The following is a 24,424-nucleotide window of genomic DNA, read 5'->3' on the forward strand; positions in this document are numbered from 1 at the left end:
ACAGGCTGCCAGTTGCCAACCAATGGCAAAGTCCATTTCTTTGTGATAACTGTTCTTTCCCTAGAAAACACACACACTAGTTAGCAGGCATTTAATTAGGACGGGGAGGTGCAGTTCAAGTGTTCTGCTTCATGTTTGAACCTGCCCTCAATTACATGCACTTATCTGCTATTTTCTTAATGGTAATTGGAATAAAAATAATCCTAACTATTCCCTTGTCACATGCGGTTTATCTGCCCTTGGTGGAGATGAGGGCGTTGCCTGAGTTAGTAATGTGTTGCCTTATTTGGTTAATGAGACAAAATTAGCTTTCGGGCAGGAACTGGTTTAATTACATAAAGCAGCTGGGAATAAATCTGCAAACAGGGACGACCCACTTGCAAAAGTTTCAAAAGTTTGTCCTCAAGTAGAGCATGTGGAGATTCCTGTGCTTTTTATAGCTGGGCAAGGGGCAGAAACCCAATAGGGGCAGAGCTTTCGCCACCAATGCATCTCTCGACCTGAAAAAGCGGCACCCATTTAATTTCCATATTCTCTCTGCCCCTGAAAATGTGGTAGTTTAGTAGGAATGGCTGAGCGATGGATCACTGCCTGCTCCTGATTGTTCACATAGAATCTCTGTAGATTTTTCATTCTGTTAAGAACAGAAGAAGAGCCAAAGGCTCATTTAGTCTGGCCTCCTGTTCTTACAACCAGATGCCTATAGGAAACCCACAAGCATTGTCGGAGCACAACAGCACACTTGTGATTTCCAGCAACTAGTATGCAACAACAGCAGCAAGAATACTCATTGCAAAGTATTGGAAGACACAAGATTTACCCACCCTGGAAGAGTGGCAGATGAAGGTGATGGTCTATATGGAATTGGCGGAAATGACTGGCAGAATCCGAGACCTGGGAGAAGAGTTGGTGGAAGAAGATTGGAAGAAATTTAAAGACTATCTGCAGAAACACTGTAAAATTAATGAATGTTAAAAATGATGTTGGATTGAAAATAAGTGGCATTAGCAACAAAGTTAATGAGAATATGTAAAAATGAATTGATAAATGGATGAAAATATAGAGTTATAATATGTTAAGATATAGTTAAGATAAACGAAAGAGGGTAAGGATTTGCTGATTTGATTATTTAAATGGGAATACAAAAAGGGGAGGTGTGAGGAGGTCAAGGAAACAAGCTAATGAGTTTAAAGTTACAAAAAATGGATTTGTTCTTAATTCTTTTTTATTTACCTGTATTTTGTATTTTTATTTTTATTTTTATTTTTTATGTATTTTTGTATGTTTTGTTTTTTATCTTTTATGGTTTTTTTTGTATTTTGTAAACCTATGTTTTTGTAAAATTTCAATAAATATTTTATATTAAAAAAACAACAACCAGCAACTGGCATTCAGGGACATACGACATCTGACAGTTGAAGGGAAACGTAGCCGCTGATAGCCTTATCCTCCATGAATTTGCAAAATCCTCTTTTAAAAGCATCCAAAGTTGGTAGCTGTTATGTACTGAGTTGAATAGGATCCAAAATGCAGCAGTCTGATTGGTCCTAGAACAATAGGATTCAGAATGCAGCAGTATGATTGGTCCTAGAACAATGTAGCAGTATGATTGGTCCTAGAACAATAGGATCCAGAATGAAGCAGTCGGACTGGTCCGCAGGAGCCACCCAATCCAACTCCGGGTGGAAGTGAATCCGCAACCTGATTGGCCTACAGGAGAATCCCAGAATTAGCCAATCATGTGGGGCCCATTGTGTAAATAATGTATATAAAGCAGACATTTCAGGGGAATTTCTATTCCTCACTACTCTGAGCTGAATAAAGAGCATGAAATTCACACTCGACTCTTGAGTATATTTCAGTAGCCATCATTACATCTTTGGGAAGCAAATTAAGTAGTTTAACAATGCACTGTGGGAAGAAGTACCGTACTTCTCTGTGTATAAGACATTTTTTTATTATTATAAAATAATGGATAGTGCAGAAGGGGGACGATTGTCAGCCAAGGCCTGCTGTTGATTTTTGGCAATCCTCCAAAAAAAGGCTCAGCAACTCTGGTCAACTCCCCCCCCCCCAAAAAAGCTTAACAACTCTGGGCAATCTCCCCCCCCTTTCTTAATTTGGAGTCCCCAAAAATAGGGGTCATTTTATACACGGGGGCATGTTATACACAGAAAAATACAGTACTTTCTTTTGTCTGTCCTGAATTTTCCAACATTCAGTTTTATTGGATGCTTACAAGTTCTGGTGTTAATAAGCGTGAGGGTGGGGGATTTCTCCACTTTCACACCACGCACGTTGTTATGGCTCTGCATCAGGTCTCCACCTCCCCTTTTCTCTAAGCTAAATACCCCCAGATACTGTAACTTTGCCTCATGTGGGAGTTGCTCCATCCCCTTAATAATTTTGGTTGCCCTTTTCTGAACCTTAGCCTTAGGTTAACACTTCTCACTTGGGTTTCTCACCACTGGTCGGAAGGAAAGGCCTTGTGTTTCCACGGCCCCTAAGATTTCACAGCGCGCTGGCCTCCTTGGCCATCATGAGGTCTAGAAACCTATTCAAAAGAAAACAAAAGAGAGTGAAGTCCACACCAGACACAAAATTCCACACTAATGTGACACTGTTGCACATACCCAGAATTCACACATACATGTAATACAGTCCAGGCATTTACCGGGAGGGATCCAATCCAGGTGACAAAGGAAAACGACACATGTGCCATCTTTCTTCTTTCATCTCCTGGGTGTAAGAATTAACAATTACTGGATTCTCTGGCCTGACTGGATCATCTGCAGTTAACCCCCTAGGAGATAAAAGTTTCAGAGGATGGGGGAATAATTTTATGCTATTAGCTGCTGTGAATGCAGAAGCCCAAGGCTGCCTTGCTGAGCAACTGGAGTCTCCAGTGTCCTGTCATCCCTCCAGAGAATCCATTTTCAAATGTGCCCTTCCTTTGTGGCGGCTGGTGGCCCCTCACTCATCTCGCCTTGCTTCCTCAACTCGCCACAATTTTCCATTTGGCAAAAAAGCTCCAGGGATGGTAAGAGCCAACAAAATATTATTTTGCTCTCCGAGTCAATTGAAAAAGGGAGTTAGGAGGTCCTGGAGATTAATTGTGCATTCCGTTTTTATAGCCAAGGGAGCTGCTAGTTTCTGTCCCTCTTTCGCTAGCTAACACGATGTGAAATATTACTAATATTTGCCGCCAAACAAGAATTGGAGCGAAGAAAGACCTCCGCGTTACAGAGGACCGCCTTCTTTGGATGTCACATCTATTTTCCGTGAGAGGCCAATACGGAAGATCTGCTTGCAGATCCATGAACTTCCTAGGACTCCCATTTTTCATGCTGGTGATCCGCGCTGATGGGCACCAGTGTCAGCTGCCAGCCGTCAGGATGGAGGCCTTTGAGAGAAGGGGAGACATCCTCATCGGAGGGCTTTTCCCGCTGCATCACCAAACATCAAGCGATGCTGTGGCCATCACCTTTACGATGCCGCCTAATCCCACATACTGTCACACCTCAATGCAGCGCCAGCAGCCCCTCCCAAAGGATACTGCTGGAACTGTCAATGGAAGACATCCCTCAAGGTAAATCTGGAGTGTTTGGGCTGCTTTGGAGCAGGGTGGGCAGACGGTTCTCCTTTTCTCTTCTGCCTAAGGATGGCTCGTTCACTCACACAAGCATGCACGTCACCCAGGGCCTCTCCGACCAAGCCTGTGATGGTGTAGCGGTTAAGTGTGGGACAGGGACCTGGGAGAGACTTGGGTTCGAATCTGAGGCCTCACCAGACTGGCAATTCGTTGGGGGCGTGTTCTGTGACATGTTCTTGACCTCATAATAATGCATTAGCAGTGACTTAGCAGCCTTCACCAGACTCTTTTCTGCGACTGTTAAAATTTTACAAGCCTACCCAGATATTTAGAATGCTGGTTTCTTTTTCTTTCCTTTTTTCTAAAATCAGCAAAATCTGGATTTAATTGTTTTTACTAATAACAGAAAACAATAGAAAATTGCTTCAGTTTATTTTTAATATAATTTTAATTAGAGGTTTGTGTGTGTGTGTTTTTATACACTCACTGGTATCTGTGTTCAGTAGCTAGTAGCCACCAATCATAAGACCCCATTGAAAACACATTTACAGTGGTACCTTGGGTTAAGAACTTAATTCATTCTGGAGGTCCGTTCTTAACCTGAAACTGTTCTTAACCTGAAGCACCACTTTAGCTAATGGGGCCTCCCGCTGCTGCCGCGTTGCTGCTGCACGATTTCTGTTCTCATCCTGAAGCAAAGTTCTTAACCTGAGGTACTATTTCTGGGTTAGCGGAGTCTGTAACCTGAAGCATCTGTAACCTGAGGTATCACTGTATTTACCATTCATGTCCATTAGCCATTGACTGAACAACATCTGAGGCAGGTCTATCTCAGTTGGCACCCAGTGCAATAATCTGTGCAGTCCGAAGATCAATTCCTGTGTTCTGATTGGAATCCCCTGCATTTTCTCCTGCTTTCCCACAGCTTGGTGCTTTGGTTTTACAAGTTCATCCAAACCATGGTCTTTGCCATCAAAGAGATTAACCAGGATTCCAGCCTATTGCCCAACATCACTCTCGGCTTCCAGATCTTCGATTCTTGCCAGATTCTTTCAAGAGCCCTTTTGGGTGCCACACAGTTTCTTGCGGGCGGTCAAAACCCCATCCCCAACTTTCACTGCGGCCACACCCCGCCTCAAGCTGGTCTTATAGGAGAGGCAGGCATAACCGAGTCCAGGACAATATCTAGGTGGTTGGATCTCTATAAATACCCTCAGGTAGGAGTGGTGTGGGGCTGTGAGTTCCTCTGAGGCAGGAGCTGTCCTTTTGCACTTTGCAAAATGCCAGAGCCCACAAGGATAAAACCGATTTCACACGATATCTGTGTGTTTCACATAAGTTGTGGCAAAGGAGCAAATAGCATTGTGAGACTTTAAAAAGAGTAACCAATTTTTTTGTGGTGTGTGCTTTTATGGACTTAGGTGCACTGGATAACTTAACGCTTTAGACCAGCGTAGCCCATGCAGATGGGAGCCTAATCTGTAATGTGAAAGATTTTCTGAGTTTGTTTCCATGGTGTGTGGATACAAGACTTAACACCTGTACAGTGGTACCTCTGGTTAAGAATTTAATTTGTTCCGGAGATCCGTTCTTAACCTGAAACTGTTCTTAACCTGAAGCACCACTTTAGCTAATGGGGCCTCCCGCTGCCGCTGCACTGCCGGACCACAATTTCTGTTTTCATCCTGAAGCAAAGTTCTTAACCCGAGGTACTATTTCTGGGTTAGCGGAGTCTGTAACCTGAAGCGTATGTAACCTGAAGCGTCTGTAACCCGAGGTACCACTGTACATGTATTTGTTTTGGAAGACAGCACCTTATGTTTCATAACTGTTTTTAAAAATTTACAATAAGGTTTGTTTGTTTTTTAAAAAAGAAGCAGAAGAAATGGATTTGAGCAGTTCATCAAAGCTTTCGCTATAATAAAGTAGGTAGTCTTTTAAGGGTGTTGCAATTTTGGCAGATGGTTGTAGTTGCATGGAAGGGCCAGTAGAGGGCAATGTGGTTGCATGGATTGAGTGGGAGCATTATTGTACCTGTGGTACATTATTAGCCTGTGGCTGGGAGCTGTTTACTGTGAATTTATTATTTCCATGAAAAATGCCTTATATGATAATACCATGACTAGGCCTCATGCGGTATCTAGGTGCACCTACTTGAATTACTGTCTCTCCCAGCACCCTTCCAACAATTTTTGCATCCTAGAGACTTTTCTGTTCTTCCAAGCGATGTCAGTTCCATTTTTTTTAAAAGTCTAAATGATATAGGTTTATAGGTTTTTTGAAGTCTAAATGATATTGGTTTATAAGGTGGTGTGTTCAGTGATTCTTTGGCTGAGCACAATGTCAGCAGAAATAAAATGGCAGCATTAAAGAAAGCCATTGCCTCAGATATTCACATGCACGCAAGTCCCACAGTTCGGATATCCGAATCAGATGTTCGCGTACCAAGGTGAGGGTCATAGCTGTCAACCGTCCCTTATTTGGCGGGAAACTCCCTTATCCCAGCACCATGTCCTGCTGCTGTCCCTTACTGATGATGTCCCTTAAATTTCCCAGGTCTCAAAGGAAGCAGCTCCTCTCCCTCCCTCCCTGCCGGCCAGGGAGGAGGGAGGCTCCAACTGTGTTGCTTGGCTGCGTTGCTCACCCAATAAGGAGTCTAAGAACGACTGGGGGGTTGAGCTTGCATGCCTTGTGCCGATCAAATCAGCCGCATTGCCTGGGGACTCGCCTTTGCTCAGCGCTTCCCAGCAGAGAGGTGACGGTGGTTTCCCTTGCTGCATCCCCTTTGCCGGGTTGCTGCGCTGTGGGAACCACCGCTTGAGGCCTTGTTTGGCTGATGGCTGGGCTTTCTGCCTTTGGCTCAGAGGGGCTCAGAAGTTGAACATACCTGTGCCCAAAAAATCCCTTATTTTGGCTGCTGATCCCTTATTTTCAAGGCCGCTAGTCCCTTATTTTCAAATCTGTAAGTTGACAGTTATGGTGAGGGTGCAAGTCCCTCGTTCAAATAACCGAAGGCAAGTGCGTCTGCATAGGGGAACCAGCGTGCGTTTTTGTTTAACAGATGGGCGGTTTTCTCCTCTTGCGCCCAGATCAGTTACTTTGCCACGGGCCCGGTGTCCGACGACGGCTCTCAGTTCCGCTCTTTCTTCTGCACCGTCCCCAGCAACAGGCTGCAGGCCCTGGGCCTGGCTCGGCTGGTGACCCATTTTGCCTGGACGTGGGTCGGCCTGCTCACGACGGACTCCGAATACGGGAGGCAAGGCATTGAGATAGTGCGGGAGGAGATCGTCCGGCACGGGGCCTGCGTTGCCTTTTCGGAGCTGCTTGACAAACCGCCGGACGTGGGCAACGTCGAGAGAGTCGCCAGAAGGGTCGCAGCATCCAAGAGCCAGGTCATCGTCACCTTCTGTGGGTCTGAGGTTCAGCCTCTGCTTCTCCTGCTGCACAGCCAGGGGGTGACAGGGAAGGTGTGGCTCTGCTCCGAAGCCATGAGCCACATCACCTTCTACAGGAACCGGCAGGCCTTGCTGATGCTCAGCGGTTCGCTGACCATCTCCCCTCGCAAACGGCCAGTCCCCGGCCTGAGGGACTTTGTAGTCCGGCTCCACCCTTCCACTTCTCCAGAAGACATCTTCATCCAGGAGTTCTGGGGCGAAGTCTTCCATTGCTGGTGGGACCCGAGCTCTGAGGAGGGGGGAAACAACAGCAGCCATTCCTGCACAGGGAAGGAGAACTTGGGGGACGGCAGGAACTCCTTTGTCAGCATGATGGGGTTCGGCTTGTCCTTCAACGTCCACAACGCCGTCTATGCCGTCGCCCATGCCCTGCACGACATGGCGCAAGAGGAGACAAGGGGCCTGAAGAGGACCAAAAGGGGAGTTCCTGGGATCGAGCCCTGGAAGGTAATACAGTGGTACCTCGGGTTACATGCGCTTCAGGTTACATACGCTTCAGGTTACAGACTGTGCTAACCCAGAAATAGTGCTTCAGGTTAAGAACTTTGCTTCAGGATGAGAACAGAAATCGGGCTCCGGCGGCGCGGCAGCAGCAGGAGGCCCCATTAGCTAAAGTGGTGCTTCAGGTTAAGAACAGTTTCAGGTTAAGAACGGACCACCGGAATGAAGTAAGTACTTAACCAGAGGTACCACTGTATCTGAGAGCCAGTGTGGTATAGTGGTTAAGAGTGGTGGACTCGTAATCTAGGGAACCGGGTTCGCGTCTCCGCTCCTCCACATGCAGCTGCTGGGTGACCTTGGGCTAGTCACACTTCTCTGAAGTCTCTCAGCCCCACTCACCTCACAGTGTTTGTTGTGGGGGAGGATGGGAAAGGAGATTGTTAGCCGCTTTGAGACTCCTTCGGGTAGTGATAAAGCGGGATATCAAATCCAAACTCCTCTTCTTCTTCTCCAATCGTATGCTGACTTTAAAAGAGGATTGGACAAATTCGTGTTGGAGAAGGCTATGGATAGCTTCTAGCCGTGGTAGCTATGATCAGCCTGCCACAGGTGCTTCTGAATACCAGCTGAAGGAAACCACAGAAGGAGTGCTCTTGTGCTGAGGTCCATGCCTGAGAGTTTGCAGCAGGATCTGGCTGGCCACTGTGAGAACAGGATGATGAAATAAATGGCCCATTGGCCTGATCCAGCGGGCTCTTCTTAATGTTCTTTACCTCCAGAAGTTGTTCTTCTTTATCAGATTCTCCCCCACAAAAAAAGAGCAGAGAGGGTTAATAGCTGAAAAAGCAGCTCAGAATCCAGTATATGTTCTCCTTTTACAGAAGAGATGTGGCGAGTCCTTCCTTTGTCCCTCTTATGGGTTTTCAGCAACACCGTAAATCCTTCCCAAGCACGAACAGGGCAGGATAGGACACATGGTATGAAATCTCCTCATAACAGTGAAGATACAGTGGTACCTCTGGTTAAGTACTTAATTCGTTCCAGAGGTCCGTTCTTAACCTGAAACTGTTCTTAACCTGAAGCACCACTTTAGCTAATGGGGCCTCCTGCTGCTGCCGCGCCGCCGGAGCACGATTTCTGTTCTCATCCTGAAGCAAAGTTCTTAATCCGAGGTACTATTTCTGGGTTAGCGGAGTCTGTAACCTGAACGTCTGTAACCCGAGGTAGCACTGTAATTATGGTAGAATTAAATTTGGCCACAGAGAAATAGAGGCCAGTCCAATATCACACAGAGAACTTAATGGTTTACTGGGGATTTGAACCTGGTTGTCAAGCACTCTTAACCATAGAGATCTAACTCCAGTGCTACAATTCTCTGCTGGGGCTACTGTTCCCAGTCAGCACAACCAACAGTGAGAAATTATGGGCTCTGTAGTCCAACAGTATCTGGAGGGTATCTCACTTGCTACCGCTGTTTTAGGAGATTCACACTGATGCTGATTCAGAGGATGCCAAGGTACAGTGGTACCTTGGTTCTCAAACTTAATCCGTTCCAGAAGTCCTCTCCAAAACCAAAGCGTTCCAAAACCAAGGCGCACTTTCCCATAGAAAGTAATGCAAAATGGATTAATCCGTTCCAGACGGATTAAAAACAACCCCTAAAACAGCAATTTAACATGAACTTTACTATCTAATGAGACCATTAGTCACACAATCAAGCAATCAGTAGCTGAAAAACAAACAAAAAAAGAGCCGCAAAAACAAAAACGCAAAATAAATAGCAAAAACAGGCAGACCTCAGCGTAACACTCAAAATGGAAGTGTGGCACTCAAATCGGAAGCGAAACACTCAAAACGGAGCACGTTTGGCTTCCAAAGAAAGTTCACAAACCAGAACACTTACTTCCAGGTTTGCAGTGTTCTGGTTCCAAGTTGTTCAAGTACCAAGGTGCTTGAGAACCAAGGTACCACTGTATTCTGTTGCCAGTAACTAGCCACACGATTTGGCCAGTTAACTAGTCTAGGGCAGCATGTACATATGAGCAGAAAGCCTAATTTCTTCCCTTTAAAACTCAGACGCCTGGAAACTTTGGCCTTCCAGACGCGGCTGAACTACAACTCACATCTGGCCCAGCAAGTGTGGGGTGATAGGAGCTGCAGTTCCTCAACATCTGGAGGCCCAATGGTTCATTGAATGCCCTTAACTCAGATGATGCGTATTTACATAGAGCACAAAACTGATGCCTGCCCCTTTCCTCCCTGCCTTGCTTCCAGTTGCTTCACTACTTGAGGAGAGTCCGTTTCAAGAACAAGGTGGGCGAGGAAGTCTTCTTTGACCAGCACGGTGACCCCCCTGCCTTCTTTGATGTCCTCAACACGCGCTACCCTTCCATGAATAAATTCCAAGCTGTGCCAGTGGGGCAGATTGCGTTCAGCCCCTCACAAGGCGAGGAACTGAAGGTGGACGACAGCGCCATCATGTGGACAGGAGGGAATACCCAGGTAGGACAGATTTTATCCTCCAAGGCAGGTGCGGGGGGGGGGGGACATTTTGCCCTCCAGGTGCTACTAAACTACAACTCCCTGGCCGTTAGCCATGCTTGCTAAGGCTGATGAGAGTCGTAGTTCAACAGCATCTGCAGGAAGGACCAGATGTTCACCATTGTGAAATAACACTTGCTACGTGAAAGGAACTGTGGATATAAACAGAATTTTCTGGACTAATAGAGGACAATATGATATGCAGTGGGAAACAGTTATCGGCAGACTCCACAGAGGGGAAGAAGGAAGTCCGAGAATTAAGAGAACGCTACACTCTTTTGGGATTCTAATGTATGTGTGAATATAAAATTAAACTGTAAAACCAATAAAAATTTATTTTTTAAAAAAAATGTTCACCCTTGCTCCTCTTTTTTTTTTTTACTAATCTTTTTATTGATATTTTGGAAACGACATCAAACAATACAAAAAAGAAAAAAGACTGAAAAGAAGAAAAGCAAACAAACAAACAAACAACAACAACAACAACGCCTATAAACATAAAACAAACAAACCAACATAACATCACTCAATTGACTTCCTTCCATCTCAGTTTAGGCAAAATAAACTCATTGCTTATCTGCAGATTGTATTATATCAGCTCTTTACATCGCAGGTTTTAGATTCCGCCCACTGTGATTTTGGTAATACCTAGATTGATTTCAATGTAACTTACAAATTTACTCCAGTCGTTCGTAAACTTAACGATTTTTTGATGCCTAATTTTTTGTGACATTCTAGCTAATTCTATATACTCATATAATTTCATTTGCCATTCTCTAATGGTGGGGATATTGGAAGTTTTCCAGTTTTGCGCTAACAAAATCCTGGTGGCCACCATTGCATATTGAAAGAATGTTTGGTCTTCATTTTTGATCTCCTCTCCGATCATACCTAAAAGGAACGCTTCAGGTTTTTTGGGGAAGGTGTATTTCAGTATTCTTTTTAATTCATCGTAAATTTGTCCCCAAAATCTTTTCACTTCGTCACAGGTCCACCACATGTGAAAGAAATTACCCTCTTTAGTTTTACATTTCCAGCATGTGCTGTCTCCGGTCTTATACATCTTCCCCAGTTTTGCCGGGGTGATGTACCAACGATACATCATTTTCTCCATGTTTTCTCGGAGAGCAGCACATGCTGTGAACTTCATACCTTTCTTCCAAAGTTTTACCCATCTGTCAAACTCCAGATTATATCCAAGGTCTCTGGCCCATTTGACCATGACTCCTTTCACCTCTTCATCTTTAGTATCCCAGTCTAACAGTTGGTTATACATTTTGGATAAAAGTTTAGTATTACTCGCTAAGATTTCCACCTGGTACCTGGACTTTTTTTCACTCATTCCTATTTTTTTATGATCGTACCATAACGCATTAATTTGGTGAAATTGTATCCATCCAGTTAATTTATCCTTTAGCTCTTCGTACGGTCTAATTTTCCACCCTCTTTCTGATTTAACTAGGAGATCTTCGTATGTCCATCTTTCACATTCCAGATTTAACTTTTTTGTTGTTAAGATATCAATTGGTGAAAGCCACCAAGGGGTGTCTCTTTCAATCAGCTTTTTGTTCCTGTTCCAAACTTCTAATAACGAGCCTCTAATGATATGATTAGAGAAGCCTCTGTGGATCTTTCCTTTATCATGCCACAAATAAGCATGCCAGCCGAATCTAATGTTAAATCCCTCTAGATCCAACAAATCCGTGTTTTTTAAAATGGCCCATTCTTTTATCCAACAAAGACAAGCGGCCTCATAATAAAGTTTTAAGTTCGGAACTGCAAAACCCCCTCTTTCTCTTAGATCCGTGAGGAGTTTGAATTTAATTCTTGCCCTTTTCCCTTGCCATATAAATTTAGCTAAAGTTCTTTGCCAATTCTTAAAACATGCCGTACCTCTAATTACCGGGATATTCTGGAATAAAAACAGTAGTCTCGGAAGAATGCTCATCTTAATCGCGGCCATCCTTCCTGTCCAGAACAATTTTAACCTATTCCAAGTATCTAAGTCTTTCTTAATTTCTCTCCAGACCTTAGTGTAGTTATCCTCCACTAAATTTATATTTTTCGGGGAGATCCATATTCCCAGGTATTTTACCCTTTTCACCACTTTAATACCTGTTTTTAGTTCTAGCTGGTTTTTTACATCTTCGGCCAAATTTTTTGTTAAGATCTTAGTTTTTATTTTATTTAACTTAAACCCAGACAATTTACCAATTTATTTAACTTAAACCCTAACCCTTGCTCCTCAAAGGGCATATCTATCTTGCATATGTAGTTATGCAGAGAAGGAGGTGGTTGTTGTTTTAAACCCCTTTTTCATTGTTCCCCAGGGGACAGTTCCTGTGTGAGGACTGGATGTGGCAGGGCACATGAGGGACGGGCTGTGGCTTAGTTGCAGAGCATCTGCTTGGCGTACTGAAATATACTTGGAGTCAAGAGTGGATTTCATGCTCTTTATTCAGCTCATAGTGGTGAGGAGGAATGGAAGTTCCCCCAGAATGTCTGCTTTATATGCATTATTTACAAAATGGGCCGCACATGATTGGCTAATTCCGGGATTCTCCTGTAGGCCAATCAGGTTGCGGATTCACTTCTACCTGGAGCTGGATTGGGTGGCTCCTGTGGACCAATCAGACTGCTGTATTCTGAATCCTGTTGTTCTAGGACCAATCAGACTGCTGCATTCTGAATCCTATTGTTCTAGGACCAATCAGACTGCTGCATTCTGAATCCTATTGTTCTAGGACCAATCAGGCTGCTGCATTTTGGATCCTATTCAACGCAGTACATAACACGTGCAAAAGTCCCAGGTTCAATTCCCGGCATCTCCAGATAGGCCTGTTCAAAACCCAGAAGAGACACAGTCAGTGTAGACAATACTGAACTTAGGTGGGCATATGGTTTGACTTAGTAAAGGCAGCTTCCTGTGTTTGTGTGCCCTGAGGTGCATCTTGTGGTCAAGCCTGTCCAGGGAGATTTCTTTAGAATGCAGCTCCTAGGAAACTCTTTGCTACAGCTGCCCTGTGGAGTACAGTGCATGCTGTTCTTAAAAACAAAAAGAGAAAAATAATAAACCAGAGAGGGTTGAGGAGGGTCCTGAGTTTTCTCACTCAGGGCCTCTGGGCAGCATCGTGAGCAGGAGCAGCAGCCATGGGCCCAGTTCCCACCTGGAGGCAACTGCAGACCCTCCAAGTGTCCCTTTTTTTCCAGGGACGTCCCTGATTTAGGGAAGCCATCCCAGTTTCTGATTTGATCCCGGAATGTCCCACTTTCCCTTAGGATGTCCCTAGTTTCATTGGAGAAATGTTGGCGGGTATGGCAATCCTGCATAGAGAAGTTCTTTTAATGTTTAATTATGTTTTTATATATGTTGGAAGCTGTTCAGAATGGCTGGGGCAACCCAGTAAGATGTGTGGAGTATAAATAGCAAGATAAAAATTATGGAATGAGACGACACGTCGCTATTTTCATCGGAGAAATGTTGGAGGGTTATGCAACTGTGGCACATCTCCAGGAGACTGGGGTGCCCCACTAGTGTTCTTTACCCTCGCCAAAACTACAGTTCCCAGGATTCTTGGGTGGGGGCAGCCATGATGTTTGAGCTGATAACACACCAGTGTAAGCCTTTTTCATATAGATGTGCTATTTTAAAACAGAGTGTGCTTTGTCATTCATGGTCATTTTAACTGTCACAATGCAGGTAAACATTGGCATTGCGATGAGAAATATTAAGTCAGGCAAATTTTCCTCTCCTCTCTTATTTAGGTCCCTGTCTCAGTCTGTACACCGAGTTGCCCCATGGGCCACCACAAAACCCAGCGCTCAGATATGGCTACTTGTTGCTTTGAATGTGTGCCGTGTGCAAGCGGGGAAATTTCAAACCAGACCGGTGCGTGGAATGACCACTATAGTCACTCTGGGAAAGATTATCTATGCTACAAATATCTGTCAGTTTTATATACCTGTGGTTGCTGTTTTGGCTGCCCCCCATGGCATTTAGCTAGCACTGCTAATAGCTGTGGAAAGGTTGGTCCTCATAAACTCACCAAATACTCTTTTAAAGCCATCTTGGCATCAAATCACATGTTGGAAGAAAGGAAGGAAGAAGGAAGGAAGATAGATTGACATAACACATAGCTTGGCCCTAAACTAGGGGCTGTTCCCATATCTTGCAGCTGAGAATTCCCAAAATTAATGGCATGTTCCATCCCATAAAAAAGTCTTTCTCTTTCGTCTGTGATGATTCTCCTGCCAATCAATTGCTCAGGGTCAACCCAAGATTAGTATTTTTGGGAGGGGGATATTTCTAACCCATTTTGACCTACACCACAGTTCCAGACGCACTTGAATTATGCTTTGAGCCTGTGCCAGTGATATACTCTGTGTACACCCAGAGACTCCCTTGTTTAGTGTAGCTTTAGGGTTTTCACAGGCTGCAGGGCAAAAGCTGGTGAGGTCAAATAGAAGCTAAACCAAGGATTATGAAGGGCACATGAAGGTTTTACTTCCTTTCTTTTGGGGGGGGAAGGGAGGGGAATTTGTTGGTTCGTGCAGTGATGAGATGCTCCCTGAATCCCTCTTTGCTTCTAGATTCTTCCGCCTGCTCAAGGTGTCCCGAAGACCAGTGGCCTGGTGCGGGGCAGACACAATGTGTACCCAAAAGGGAGCTTTTTCTCCATTTCCACGAGCCTCTGGGGGCCGGTCTGGCCAGTGCCTCCATCTGCGGCTCTCTCTTGCCCGTCTTGATCCTCGGCCTCTTCATCACTCACCGGGGGACCCCTCTGGTCCGCGCCAACAGCCAGGAGCTCAGTTACCTCCTGCTCTCAGGGCTGGCACTCAGTTTCCTCTGCTGCCTGCCGTTCCTCGGGAGGCCCACGCCTCGGTCCTGCTTGTGGCGCCAGGCTGCCTTTGGGCTGACCTTTGCCCTCTGCCTCTCCTGCATCCTGGCCAAGACGGCGATGGTGGTGGCAGCCTTCCGGGCCACCAGCCCTGGCAACCGCGCAAAGCTGTGGCTCGGGTCCAGGACGCCCCGTGCCGTGGTCCTGCTGGGTTGCCTGCCCCAGCTTCTGCTGTGCGCCTCGTGGCTGGCCAACTCCCCTCCCACCCCCGGGAGAGATTTTCACTCCATCCCTCACGCCATATCCTTCTTCTGCGATGAAGGCTCTCCCAGTGCATTCTGGGGCATGCTGGCTTACCTGAGCCTGCTGGCGGCGCTCAGCTTGGCCAGGGCCTTCCTGGCACGGAATCTCCCTGACGCCTTCAACGAGGCCTGGCTCATCTGTTTCAGCTTGTTGGGGTGCCTTGGGGTGTGGCTGGCCTTCGTCCCTGCTTACCTCACCTCCAGAGCGTGGTACACAGCAGCCACAGAGGCCTTCGCCATCCTAGCCTCCAGCTCAGCCTTGCTTTGCGGGATGTTTTCCCCCAAGTGCTACATCTTGTTGTGGCACCCTGAGCTGAACACCAGGAGGTTCCTCATGAGAAGGGAAACGCACGCCAGCGCTTAACGTGACCTTAAGCGCGAGCGGGGAAAGACTCTAAGGATGTTGAGTTTTGCCTGCGGATGTTTCTCCCTCATTCTCAAGATTCACCTGCTGGTATCTGAAGAGGTCGGTCAAACAAATCTGGCTCAGGCAGACGCAAGCCAGATGCATCAAACACTCAGTTTTCCCATTCTGGAAAATGGGGGTAGAAGTGATCTTGTTCATGGTGTTACTGCAAGGATGAAGCTCACAGCAAATCGAAAAAAAGACGCAACAAAGATGAGCTGTGGGGGACATCCCCAGAAATCTACATTTAATATTTAATATTTTCATTTGGGGAGATGGGGTTGGAGCATTGGTAGGCAAACTAAGGCCCAGGGGCCGAATCCGGCCCGCGGATGATCCGGGAATCAGCGTGTTTTTACATGAGTAGAATGTGTACTTTTATTTAAAATGCATCTCTGGATTTATTTGTGGGGCATAGGAATTTGTTCATTTTTTCCCCTTCAAAATATAGTCTGGCCCCTCACAAGGTCTGAGGGACAGTGGACCGGCCCCCTGCTGAAAAAGTTTGCTGACCCCTGGGTTGGAGGGAGCTCAAACTTGCCATAAACGTTTTTAGAATTCAAACCCTACCTTGCTCCCTTATAAATGGGCTCATGTCTAGATTGCCTTTAGGGACTAGGGAACAGGACATCACTGTGGTCTACCCCTATCTGTGAGACATATTTCGCTAGTTCTGTCCTCTGGCACCTAAATGCCTGTCTTTTGCAACAGGTACAAATATTTATTTTTTGTGTTTTAACATTTTGTATTGTTTGATCATTACTGTTGTGATTATCAAGTTTTTGGGGAGTTTAATCTGGATTTCATTTTGTTGGTTGTGATGTCATAGTTTTGTGTGATTAAAAAAAAATATTGTGCGATTTATTATTTTGGTTAGCCCCTTCAGACTTTTTTTTTTAAGTATGAGAGATAAATTTAGTAAAACAGTCAAGCTGCTCAGCCGTACCCTGTTTTTAATATTTGCTCCATATCATTTCAGAAAACATGCATGTACATTTTCAGCCCATTCTGCAAATGAGAAATAAATAGTGTAGCTGCTTCCCATTTAATTTCCTGGATTTTCCCTTGCCACATCGACAGATGTAACATTCTCACAACCAGTATTCAAAGGAGGCACACAGTACACTCATCGCTGGACTGTTTCACTTCAGAATGGAAGTGGGGTATCACACGTCTGAAGTCAAAAATTCTCTATGGGTCAGAAGCATTTTCCTAACTCTGTGAAACTCAAAAGTTCACTATTCAGTTGACTATGATCTGAGAGCCATTGTTTGGACATCCATCTGCTCCAGAACCATTTCAGCTACCGGAATAATAGTCGCTAAGCAAAGGCACACAATAGCTTCTTAAAACCAGATGCAATTCTCCTTTAGCCCTGGGGTGCATCCTCAATACAGAAGGTATTTGCAGACGTACATGTGTTGATTACTCTTAGGTTCATCGATCCAGTAGATACCTAAAAGAAAGATGAGGCAGCTGAAAAGGGGGACCAAGAAATCTGAGTAGCAGCATATATGACATCAGGTGTGGGGAGGGGTCAAGTTTGACCTGTGGGCCAGAGGTTATCCAACCCTGATTTCCAGTATCTCAGTGGCTGAGCATCTTCTCTGCATGCACAAGGCCCCAGGCGCAATCCTCAGCATCACCAGATAGGGCTGGGAAACACTCCCGCCTGGAGCCCTAGAGAGTCACTACCGGTCAGTGCAGACAGTGCTGAGCCCCACTCATAATACTAATAATTTTATTATTTATACTCCGTCCATCTGGCTGGGTTTCCCCAGCCACTCTGGGTGGCTCCCAACAAAACACTAAAAACAGAACAAAACTTCAAACATTAAAAACTTCCCTAAACAGGGCTGCCTTCAGATGTCTTCTAAAAGTCAGATAGTGGCTTACTTCCTTGACATATGATGGGAGGGCGTTCCACAGGGCGGGCGCCACTACCAAGAAGGCCCTCTGTCTGGTTCCCTTCAACCTCACTTCTCGCAGGGAGGGAACCGCCAGAAGGCCCTCGGCGCTGGATCTCAGTGTCCGGGCTGAATGAAGGGGGTGGAGACGCTCCTTCAGGTATACTGGGCCGAGGCCATTTAGGGCTTTAAAGGTCAGCACCAACACTTTGAATTGTGCTCGGAAACGTACTTAAACTTAAACTCAGTTTAAGGCGGCTTTCTAGGTCCATTTCGGCAGTGCACTGTGTTGCATTTTATTTTGTGGTACATCACCGTGCAACTCTTGTGCTGAGGGGCAGTACAAAGAACTGCAATAAATACATAGCACAAGAATCGTACAGAGGCAAACCTCACCTCTGTTCTGCTTCAAAGGTCAATCTATCTCTCCACCATCAATTTCAATTATTTCCATGCAACAGTAGAAGTTGGTTGGCTGATATGTGCTGAGTACACTCAAGGTGTGTACCCGGCTATGCCTACCCCTGCCCCGAACCTTTATCTTTTGATCTGTTGACTGCCAGTGCCATGGGTATCGGAGGGTTGCTCGGTCTTAAAGGCTGTCCAAATTTCTCATACCGCCACGTGGAGTTATCGGTCCATCTCCAGGGCGCTGCTGGATCCTACAGAACAAACAGTGAAAAGAAGAATTAGCATTATGAACCAGGAGAGGCCACTGCTTGAGAAAGTCATGAAACACTCCTATATCTACAGAGGTAAGACCCGTTCAGTTCAATCAAACTTAAAGGTAAAGGTAAAGGGACCCCTGACCATTAGGTCCAGTCGTGGCCGACTCTGGGAATGCGGCGCTCATCTCGCTTTATTGGCCGAGGGAGCCAGCGTACAGCTTCTGGGTCATGTGGCCAGCATGACTAAGCCTGGCGAACCAGAGCAGTGCATGGAAATGCCGTTTATCTTCCCACCGGAGTGGTACCTATTTATCTACTTGCACTTTGACGTGTTTTCGAACTGCTAGGTTGGCAGGAGCAGGGACTGAGCAACAGGAGCTCACTCTGTCGTGGGGATTCGAATCGCCGACCTTCTGATCGGCAAACCCTAGGCTCTGTGATTTAACTCACAGCGCCACCTGCGTCCGACCTGCGTTCAATCGAGCTTACTCCCAGGTAATTGAGCCTCACACGTCAACCCTTTACTCCTTTTCCTGGCAGTGTCCCGTCGAATTCAGTTGGAATTACTCTAGAATATGCAACTGCAGTGGCAAGAATGTTGTTTTCCCAAAAATGGAAAGAAGAAGAAGTCCTGACGAAAGAAGAATGAATACAAAATCTTACGGAATACGCAAAGATGGTGAAACTTACCAGAAAAATAAGAAATCAATATAACAAACTTTTTATAAAAGAATGGAAATGGTCTATCAAATATTTACAAATAAACTGTAAACAGATAAAAACATTGGCAAGATTATTATAATGACCTACAGTTTTATAAGCGTATACATTTAAAGGAGATGAATAAATGATTAAGTTAATTTGGACTATGCAGAAAATATAAAAAACAAATTTAAGGAACCACAAAAGAGGGGGAAGTAAGTCGAGTTTTGAAATGATTGTAAAATTATTGAGATATATAAAATTGAAATTCATAAATATTTTTTTAAAAATAATAATTACTCTAGAATAGACACATGGAATATTGAACTCTTTAAAGTCACGAGAAGTAAGGTGGGAACATCAATGTCATATACAGTGGTACCTCGGGTTAAGAACTTAATTCATTCTGGAGGTCTGTTCTTAACCTGAAACTGTTCTTAACCTGAGGTACCACTTTAGCTAACGGGGCCTCCCGCTGCTGCCGTGCGATTTCTGTTCTCATCCTGAAGCAAAATTCTTAACCCAAGGTACTATTTCTGGGTTAGAGGAGACTGTAACCTGAAGCCTGTAACCCGAGGTACCACTGTACAGGAAGTTATCTATATATGCCTTTTTGAAGAGCTTTTGAAATTTCCCCGCTCCTCTGCCCCAAGTAGACAACTGACCTGAAGAAAACCTTTGATGCATTTTTTCATTCTTTCCCAATCGGGTGCCCACCAAAAGATGCTTCACCTACCACAACCACCACCACCAGATGTGTTGGCCAAAGTCAAAACTGACTTCCCTCAATGCTGAGACAAGTAAAGTGCCACCAGCACTTCCCGTGGTGTAATAAGCTGTGGATGTGAGCAATACTAACAGTGGATCCCGCCCACTCCCTTGTTCTTACATCAGTTCCCTCTGCGCCAATCCAGTAACGCGTCCGTTGCCCCATCACGTGAAAGATGAAGCTTTGCTCATCATCGCTATGAACAGAGGCTAGATGGGTACCGAATCTCTCACAGTTCTCCTGATATGAAATAAGAAGAGTAGCATTGGTTGGACTGCAGTCTCTTTCCAGAGCATGAAAAACTTTAAAAAGTCACAGTTTTTTAATCTTGTGGTGTGGTTTCTCTAACTAAATAATCTGTACAAAGGTCCATATGTATTACCTTTGTGTGGTTATATTTGTTGTTTGTAATGTTTAATGGAAATAATAGGGGGAAATCCACACATTAGGAGAAAGCGTGCATAAGAATGCATCTGTTGGTGAAAAATAACATAAAATCCATTAGATGCACAAAAATACCTAACAAAAATGTGTATTTCAGGCAAAATTGCATACAAAAAGGTGTTTTTATATTTTGATTTTGTTCTGTGAACTGCCCTGAGACCTCCGGGTATAGGGGAGTATATAAATTCACCAAATAAAATAAAAAAATAAATATTAGGAGAAATTTGCACTACGGTGCTGATGAATTTTCATGAGGATTTTAATGAGCTTTCATTCATTTTTAAAAAGTAACACAAATTGATACAAAAATGTGGATGACTGTGCCTGAGAAAATGATAAACTTATAGAAAGTGAAACTGACAGATTTGTTAATCCATTATTATTATTATTATTATTATCATCAATAACAACAACTTATTAGTTTTCTTGCAAATGCAAACATTAAAATAATCACAAAACAAAGCAAAGAAAAATCTAAAACATGTCCACATTTTTAAAAGGCAGGATTAAAATATCCCATCCACAAAAAGTTAGGATCACATATGTTTAGATCTCCTAATCTATCCACTGGTGTTTGAAGATTCTTACACACACACACACACACACACACACACACACACACACACAATGTACCTTAACTGTACTCCAGTCGTGAGTGTCGCCTGTGACTGGTAGGTAACAAGCATCTTTGTATTGAAACCAGGCATTGGCACAGCATCCCTGAGTGCAAGGACAAACGAGTCCTGGAAAGGAAGGAAGCAGTTTTCTATGAGAGGACAGGGCAAGGGCAGAACATCTGCTTTGCATGCAGAAAGTCCCAGGTTCAGTCCCCAGCATCTCCAGGTAGGGATGGGAATTTCCGCTGTCTGAAAGCCCTGGAGAGCTTCTGCCAGTCAGTGCAGACAGCACTGGGCTAGATTGACCCGTGGGTTAACTCAGCACCACTCATTTCAGGGGGTGAATTTATGCAAATTTCTTCCTTGAGGGATCTTTTAAAAGGGTGGAAAAGAGATAGAGATAGATAGATGATAGATAGATAGATGATAGATAGATAGATAGATAGATAGATAGATAGATAGATAGATGATAGATAGATAGATAGATAGATAGATAGATAGATGATAGATAGATAGATAGATAGATAGATGATAGATAGAAGGAAAGATAGATGACAGGCAGGCAGGCAGGCAGATGACAAATGACTTTTGACAGCTGATGTCTTTCTGGTGGTGAGTCTCCCTCCATGGGAACTAAGAAAGTGAGGCGATGATCAGATGAGCTTATTCATCCAGAGTACAGTGGAACCTTGGTTCTCGAATATTTCGGCTCCCAAACACCAAAAATCCGGAAGTAAGTGTTCCAGTTTTTGAATGCTTTCCAGAAGCTAAACGTCTGATGCAGTTGTCGGCTATGGTTTCCAGGGTACCTGCGCCAATTGGAAGCCGTGTCTTGGTTTTTGAACGTTTCAGAAGTTGAACGGACTTCCGGAATGGATTATGTTCGAGAACCAAGGTACCATTGTATATGGACCCTGGGCAGATGCATGACCACGCTAACCCTCAATTCTGGCCCTAACGACTTATTGACTCACAGCAAAATGATACACACAGACCTGTCCTCTCTGTAGATCTGTCGTCGCCTTCACCACTGTTCTCAAGTGTTTCCATGGAGTCTCCAGAACCTTAGCAGAAAACATCTATTTTCTTTTTTTGTTATAGTAATTTTTTTTAAAAGCATGCAGAAAGAAGAAGAGTAACATATTGGGTTGTATCTACTGTTTGCCCTATTCAGAGAAAGCCCACTTGGTGGCATGCAATACTAGTCCTACTCAGAGTTGACCCACTGAAGTTAACAGACATGACTAACTTAGGTTTTCTATGAGTCTCCTCTGAGTCAGATTTAATTGAATACAACCCATTAAAGAGCGTCTCCACCCCCATCGTTCAGCCCAGACACTGAGATCCAGCGCCGAGGGCCTTCTGGCGGTTCCCTCATTGCGAGAAGTAAGGTTACAGGGAACCAGACAGAGGGCCCACCCTGTGGAACACACTCCCTTCAGATGTGAAGGAAATAAGCAGCTATCCTATCTTTAAAAGACATCTGAAGGCAGCCCTGTTCAGGGAAGTTTTTAATATTTAACGCTGTAATGTTTTTAACACTTGATTGGCAGCCGCCCAGAGTGGCTGGGGAAACTCAGCCAGATGGGCGGGGTATAAATTTATTATTATTATTATTATTATTATTAAAACTGGTGGGCATGGCTGCCAGGTGCATGAATTTCGGTGCTCGACTCCAAGTCGGACTTAGTTGGATACAACCCACAGCCATTAACCCACAAGGATAAAGAAGAGATTTAACTCTCATTTTAAAGTACGCTGTCAGCGCTGCCCAAGGTCCCAGCTCACACAAGACCAACGCTGCTTCTTCCTCAAGTAAAAAAGTCTTTATTGAAGTTCAGTTTCATTTCCAGACGCGCAGCGCGCAACGCTACGTCTATACCTTAGACCGTCGAAGTTCCATCTGAATCTCCTCCCCCCTGACACCAGTTTAAGATTCTAGCCTTACTCCACCTCTTCCTCTGTTCCTTCCTTCTCTGGGTCCTCCTGCTAGTCAGAGTCTCAGCCCTCCTAGACTCCTCTGACGCTGAGTCCCCTGACTCTTCCCCCTCCCTCCTTCGGGCTTTAGGACCTGGCTCCCAATCCGGGTTTTCTGCTGTCCCGCGCTCCTCCACATTTGAACTTGGCGCGCGCGCGCAGCCTCCCACTTTCCTTCTGACCGTTACACTTGTGTCACTGCTCCCTCTTTCGGGGAGGCCAGCTGGACCTGGCCTTCCCTCCGTTTCCCCACTTCCCGATGGGGGCGTGGTTACCCCTGACTCATCTTCTCTCCCCGCTGGAGGAGAAGCTGGTCCTGACTCATGTGACTCTTCCCCCCCACTGTGCTCTGGTGGGGGAGCTGGTCCTGATCCTCCGCTGCTCCCTTGGGAGTCCCCTCTGGTCCCTTGTTTATGGAGCGTCCCCCCTGGGACCCCCCTCGCCCTTACCATAGGCGCCCCCTTCTGGGAATCTTCTGATTCGCTGGAGAAGCTCATGGAATCTCTCGGGTCACTGTCATATTCCCCTACGCTCCCCTCTGATTCCTCTCTTCCGCTCTCTATTTGCTCTCTCCCCTGCTCTTCTGCTCCTGAGCCTCTGACATACGCAATATGGTATCTCGTCATCACCAAACTTCTTATTTCATTATTATTCTTATTTTATTATTATCATAAATAATATGAGGCAAGCTCACCAAGGACTAGCAACTGAGGAGTGGGGCACAACAGAGGATGCTTTGCCTACCACCCCCATCCCGAAAAACAACCCCGGAGCCATCTCTGCCTGTCTTTTCCCGATAGCCTTACCTGCCACCACGGTGCCTGCAATCACCAGAGCGATGGGAAAGAGAACTTGGGCAGGCCGAGCCGCCATCTCTGATGAGGAGGATTCAGGAACGTGGAAGCTCTGCTACGGAGGCAAACGGTGCTGAAATAGGCAAAACTACTTTCAAACAAACCCCAACCCCTCTCATTTAAAGCACATTGTCCCCCAAAATACCGAGTGGGATGCTGGGAGTTGTAGCTGTGAGGGGCAAACTCCAGTCCCCAGAATTATTTTGGGGAAGCCGTGTCTGTAAAAGTGGTATAAATGTCTGATAAGTATTATTATTATTATTATTAATAATAATAATAATAATTTATTTATATCCCGCCCATCTGGCTGGGCTTCCCCAGCCACTCTGGGCGGCATCCAACAAAATATTAAAATACTATAATACATCAAACATTAAATAATGTATGGTGCACATTGTGACCTAAGTTGAGGTGAGGTTTACTGCAGGGTCCCCCAGCTGAGAAAACTACCCCCCCCTTATGCCACCATAAGAGCTAGTGCTAGTGTAAATGGTTTTTGTTTTGTTTTTAAGTGTGACTGGGCTGATCTGCCTTGAAGAACTGTGTGATAATAAGCAGAAACCCATTGCTTATTTATTTCATTTCAAAACATTTATTAGAGTTAGGGGTAGAATAAGAATAGTAATATAAGATAAACAGACAATTCTTGGAAGAAATTGTTAGGCTTAGGGGTAGAATAAGAATATGTGGTAGTAAATATTAAGGATAGAATAGTAATAAAGGAGAAGAGGTCAGTAAATGAAAGGAGTTAATATTATTGGAAATATGAATTTGGAGAACTGTTAAACAGGTGTCATAATGAAATTCAGTTAGAGGGGATTTGAGGAAGTCAGTTATTAATGTAATGAAATTAGGGATTTGAAGTATTAACTCTTTTTTATGTCTTTTTTTCTTTGTTCTATGTCTTGTAA

General features: G+C 44.8%; 2 protein-coding genes across 3 annotated transcripts; one reads left to right on the forward strand and one right to left on the reverse strand.

Moving 5' to 3' along the window:
* The first annotated feature begins 3,317 nt into the window (after nt 1-3,317).
* On the forward strand, nt 3,318-15,533 carry LOC128399055 (extracellular calcium-sensing receptor-like). Its single transcript, XM_053360313.1, has 5 exons — nt 3,318-3,589; nt 4,518-4,809; nt 6,682-7,494; nt 9,763-9,990; nt 14,718-15,533. Exons 1-5 carry the CDS (start codon nt 3,318-3,320, stop codon nt 15,531-15,533), a joined length of 2,421 nt encoding a protein of 806 aa, XP_053216288.1.
* A 978-nt stretch (nt 15,534-16,511) lies between these two features.
* On the reverse strand, nt 16,512-23,658 carry LOC128400223 (C-type lectin domain family 4 member D-like). Of its 2 annotated transcripts, none has more exons than XM_053362334.1 (6): nt 23,466-23,658; nt 21,678-21,746; nt 20,699-20,808; nt 19,742-19,861; nt 18,018-18,144; nt 16,512-17,031 (listed from the first exon to the last, which is right to left on the reverse strand). In XM_053362334.1, the coding sequence occupies exons 1-6, from the start codon at nt 23,530-23,532 to the stop codon at nt 16,964-16,966; spliced, it is 561 nt and encodes a 186-aa protein (XP_053218309.1). In that variant the 5' UTR covers nt 23,533-23,658; the 3' UTR covers nt 16,512-16,963. The 2 variants fall into 2 exon arrangements, with proteins under 2 accessions (XP_053218309.1, XP_053218310.1); XM_053362335.1 differs by having other exon boundaries at nt 18,005-18,144.
* Nucleotides 23,659-24,424: the final 766 nt, after the last annotated feature.

Source organism: Podarcis raffonei, chromosome 13, assembly GCF_027172205.1.
Source record: "Podarcis raffonei isolate rPodRaf1 chromosome 13, rPodRaf1.pri, whole genome shotgun sequence".
In the NCBI taxonomy this organism is placed as follows: Eukaryota; Metazoa; Chordata; class Lepidosauria; order Squamata; family Lacertidae; genus Podarcis; species Podarcis raffonei.

Excerpts from the sequence above, each read along its gene's own strand:
- LOC128399055 (XM_053360313.1), top strand. The coding sequence starts at position 3,318 with ATGAACTTCCTAGGACTCCCATTTTTCATGCTGGTGATCCGCGCTGAT. Across the intron at positions 4,810-6,681 it reads ATCTCTATAAATACCCTCAG|ATCAGTTACTTTGCCACGGG; the intron begins GTAGGAGTGGTG and ends TCTTGCGCCCAG. Across the intron at positions 7,495-9,762 it reads CTGGGATCGAGCCCTGGAAG|TTGCTTCACTACTTGAGGAG; the intron begins GTAATACAGTGG and ends CCTTGCTTCCAG.
- LOC128400223 (XM_053362334.1), bottom strand. The coding sequence starts at position 23,532 with ATGGCGGCTCGGCCTGCCCAAGTTCTCTTTCCCATCGCTCTGGTGATT. Across the intron at positions 21,747-23,465 it reads TGCAGGCACCGTGGTGGCAG|GTTCTGGAGACTCCATGGAA; the intron begins GTAAGGCTATCG and ends TTTTCTGCTAAG. Across the intron at positions 20,809-21,677 it reads CAGATCTACAGAGAGGACAG|GACTCGTTTGTCCTTGCACT; the intron begins GTCTGTGTGTAT and ends CTTCCTTTCCAG.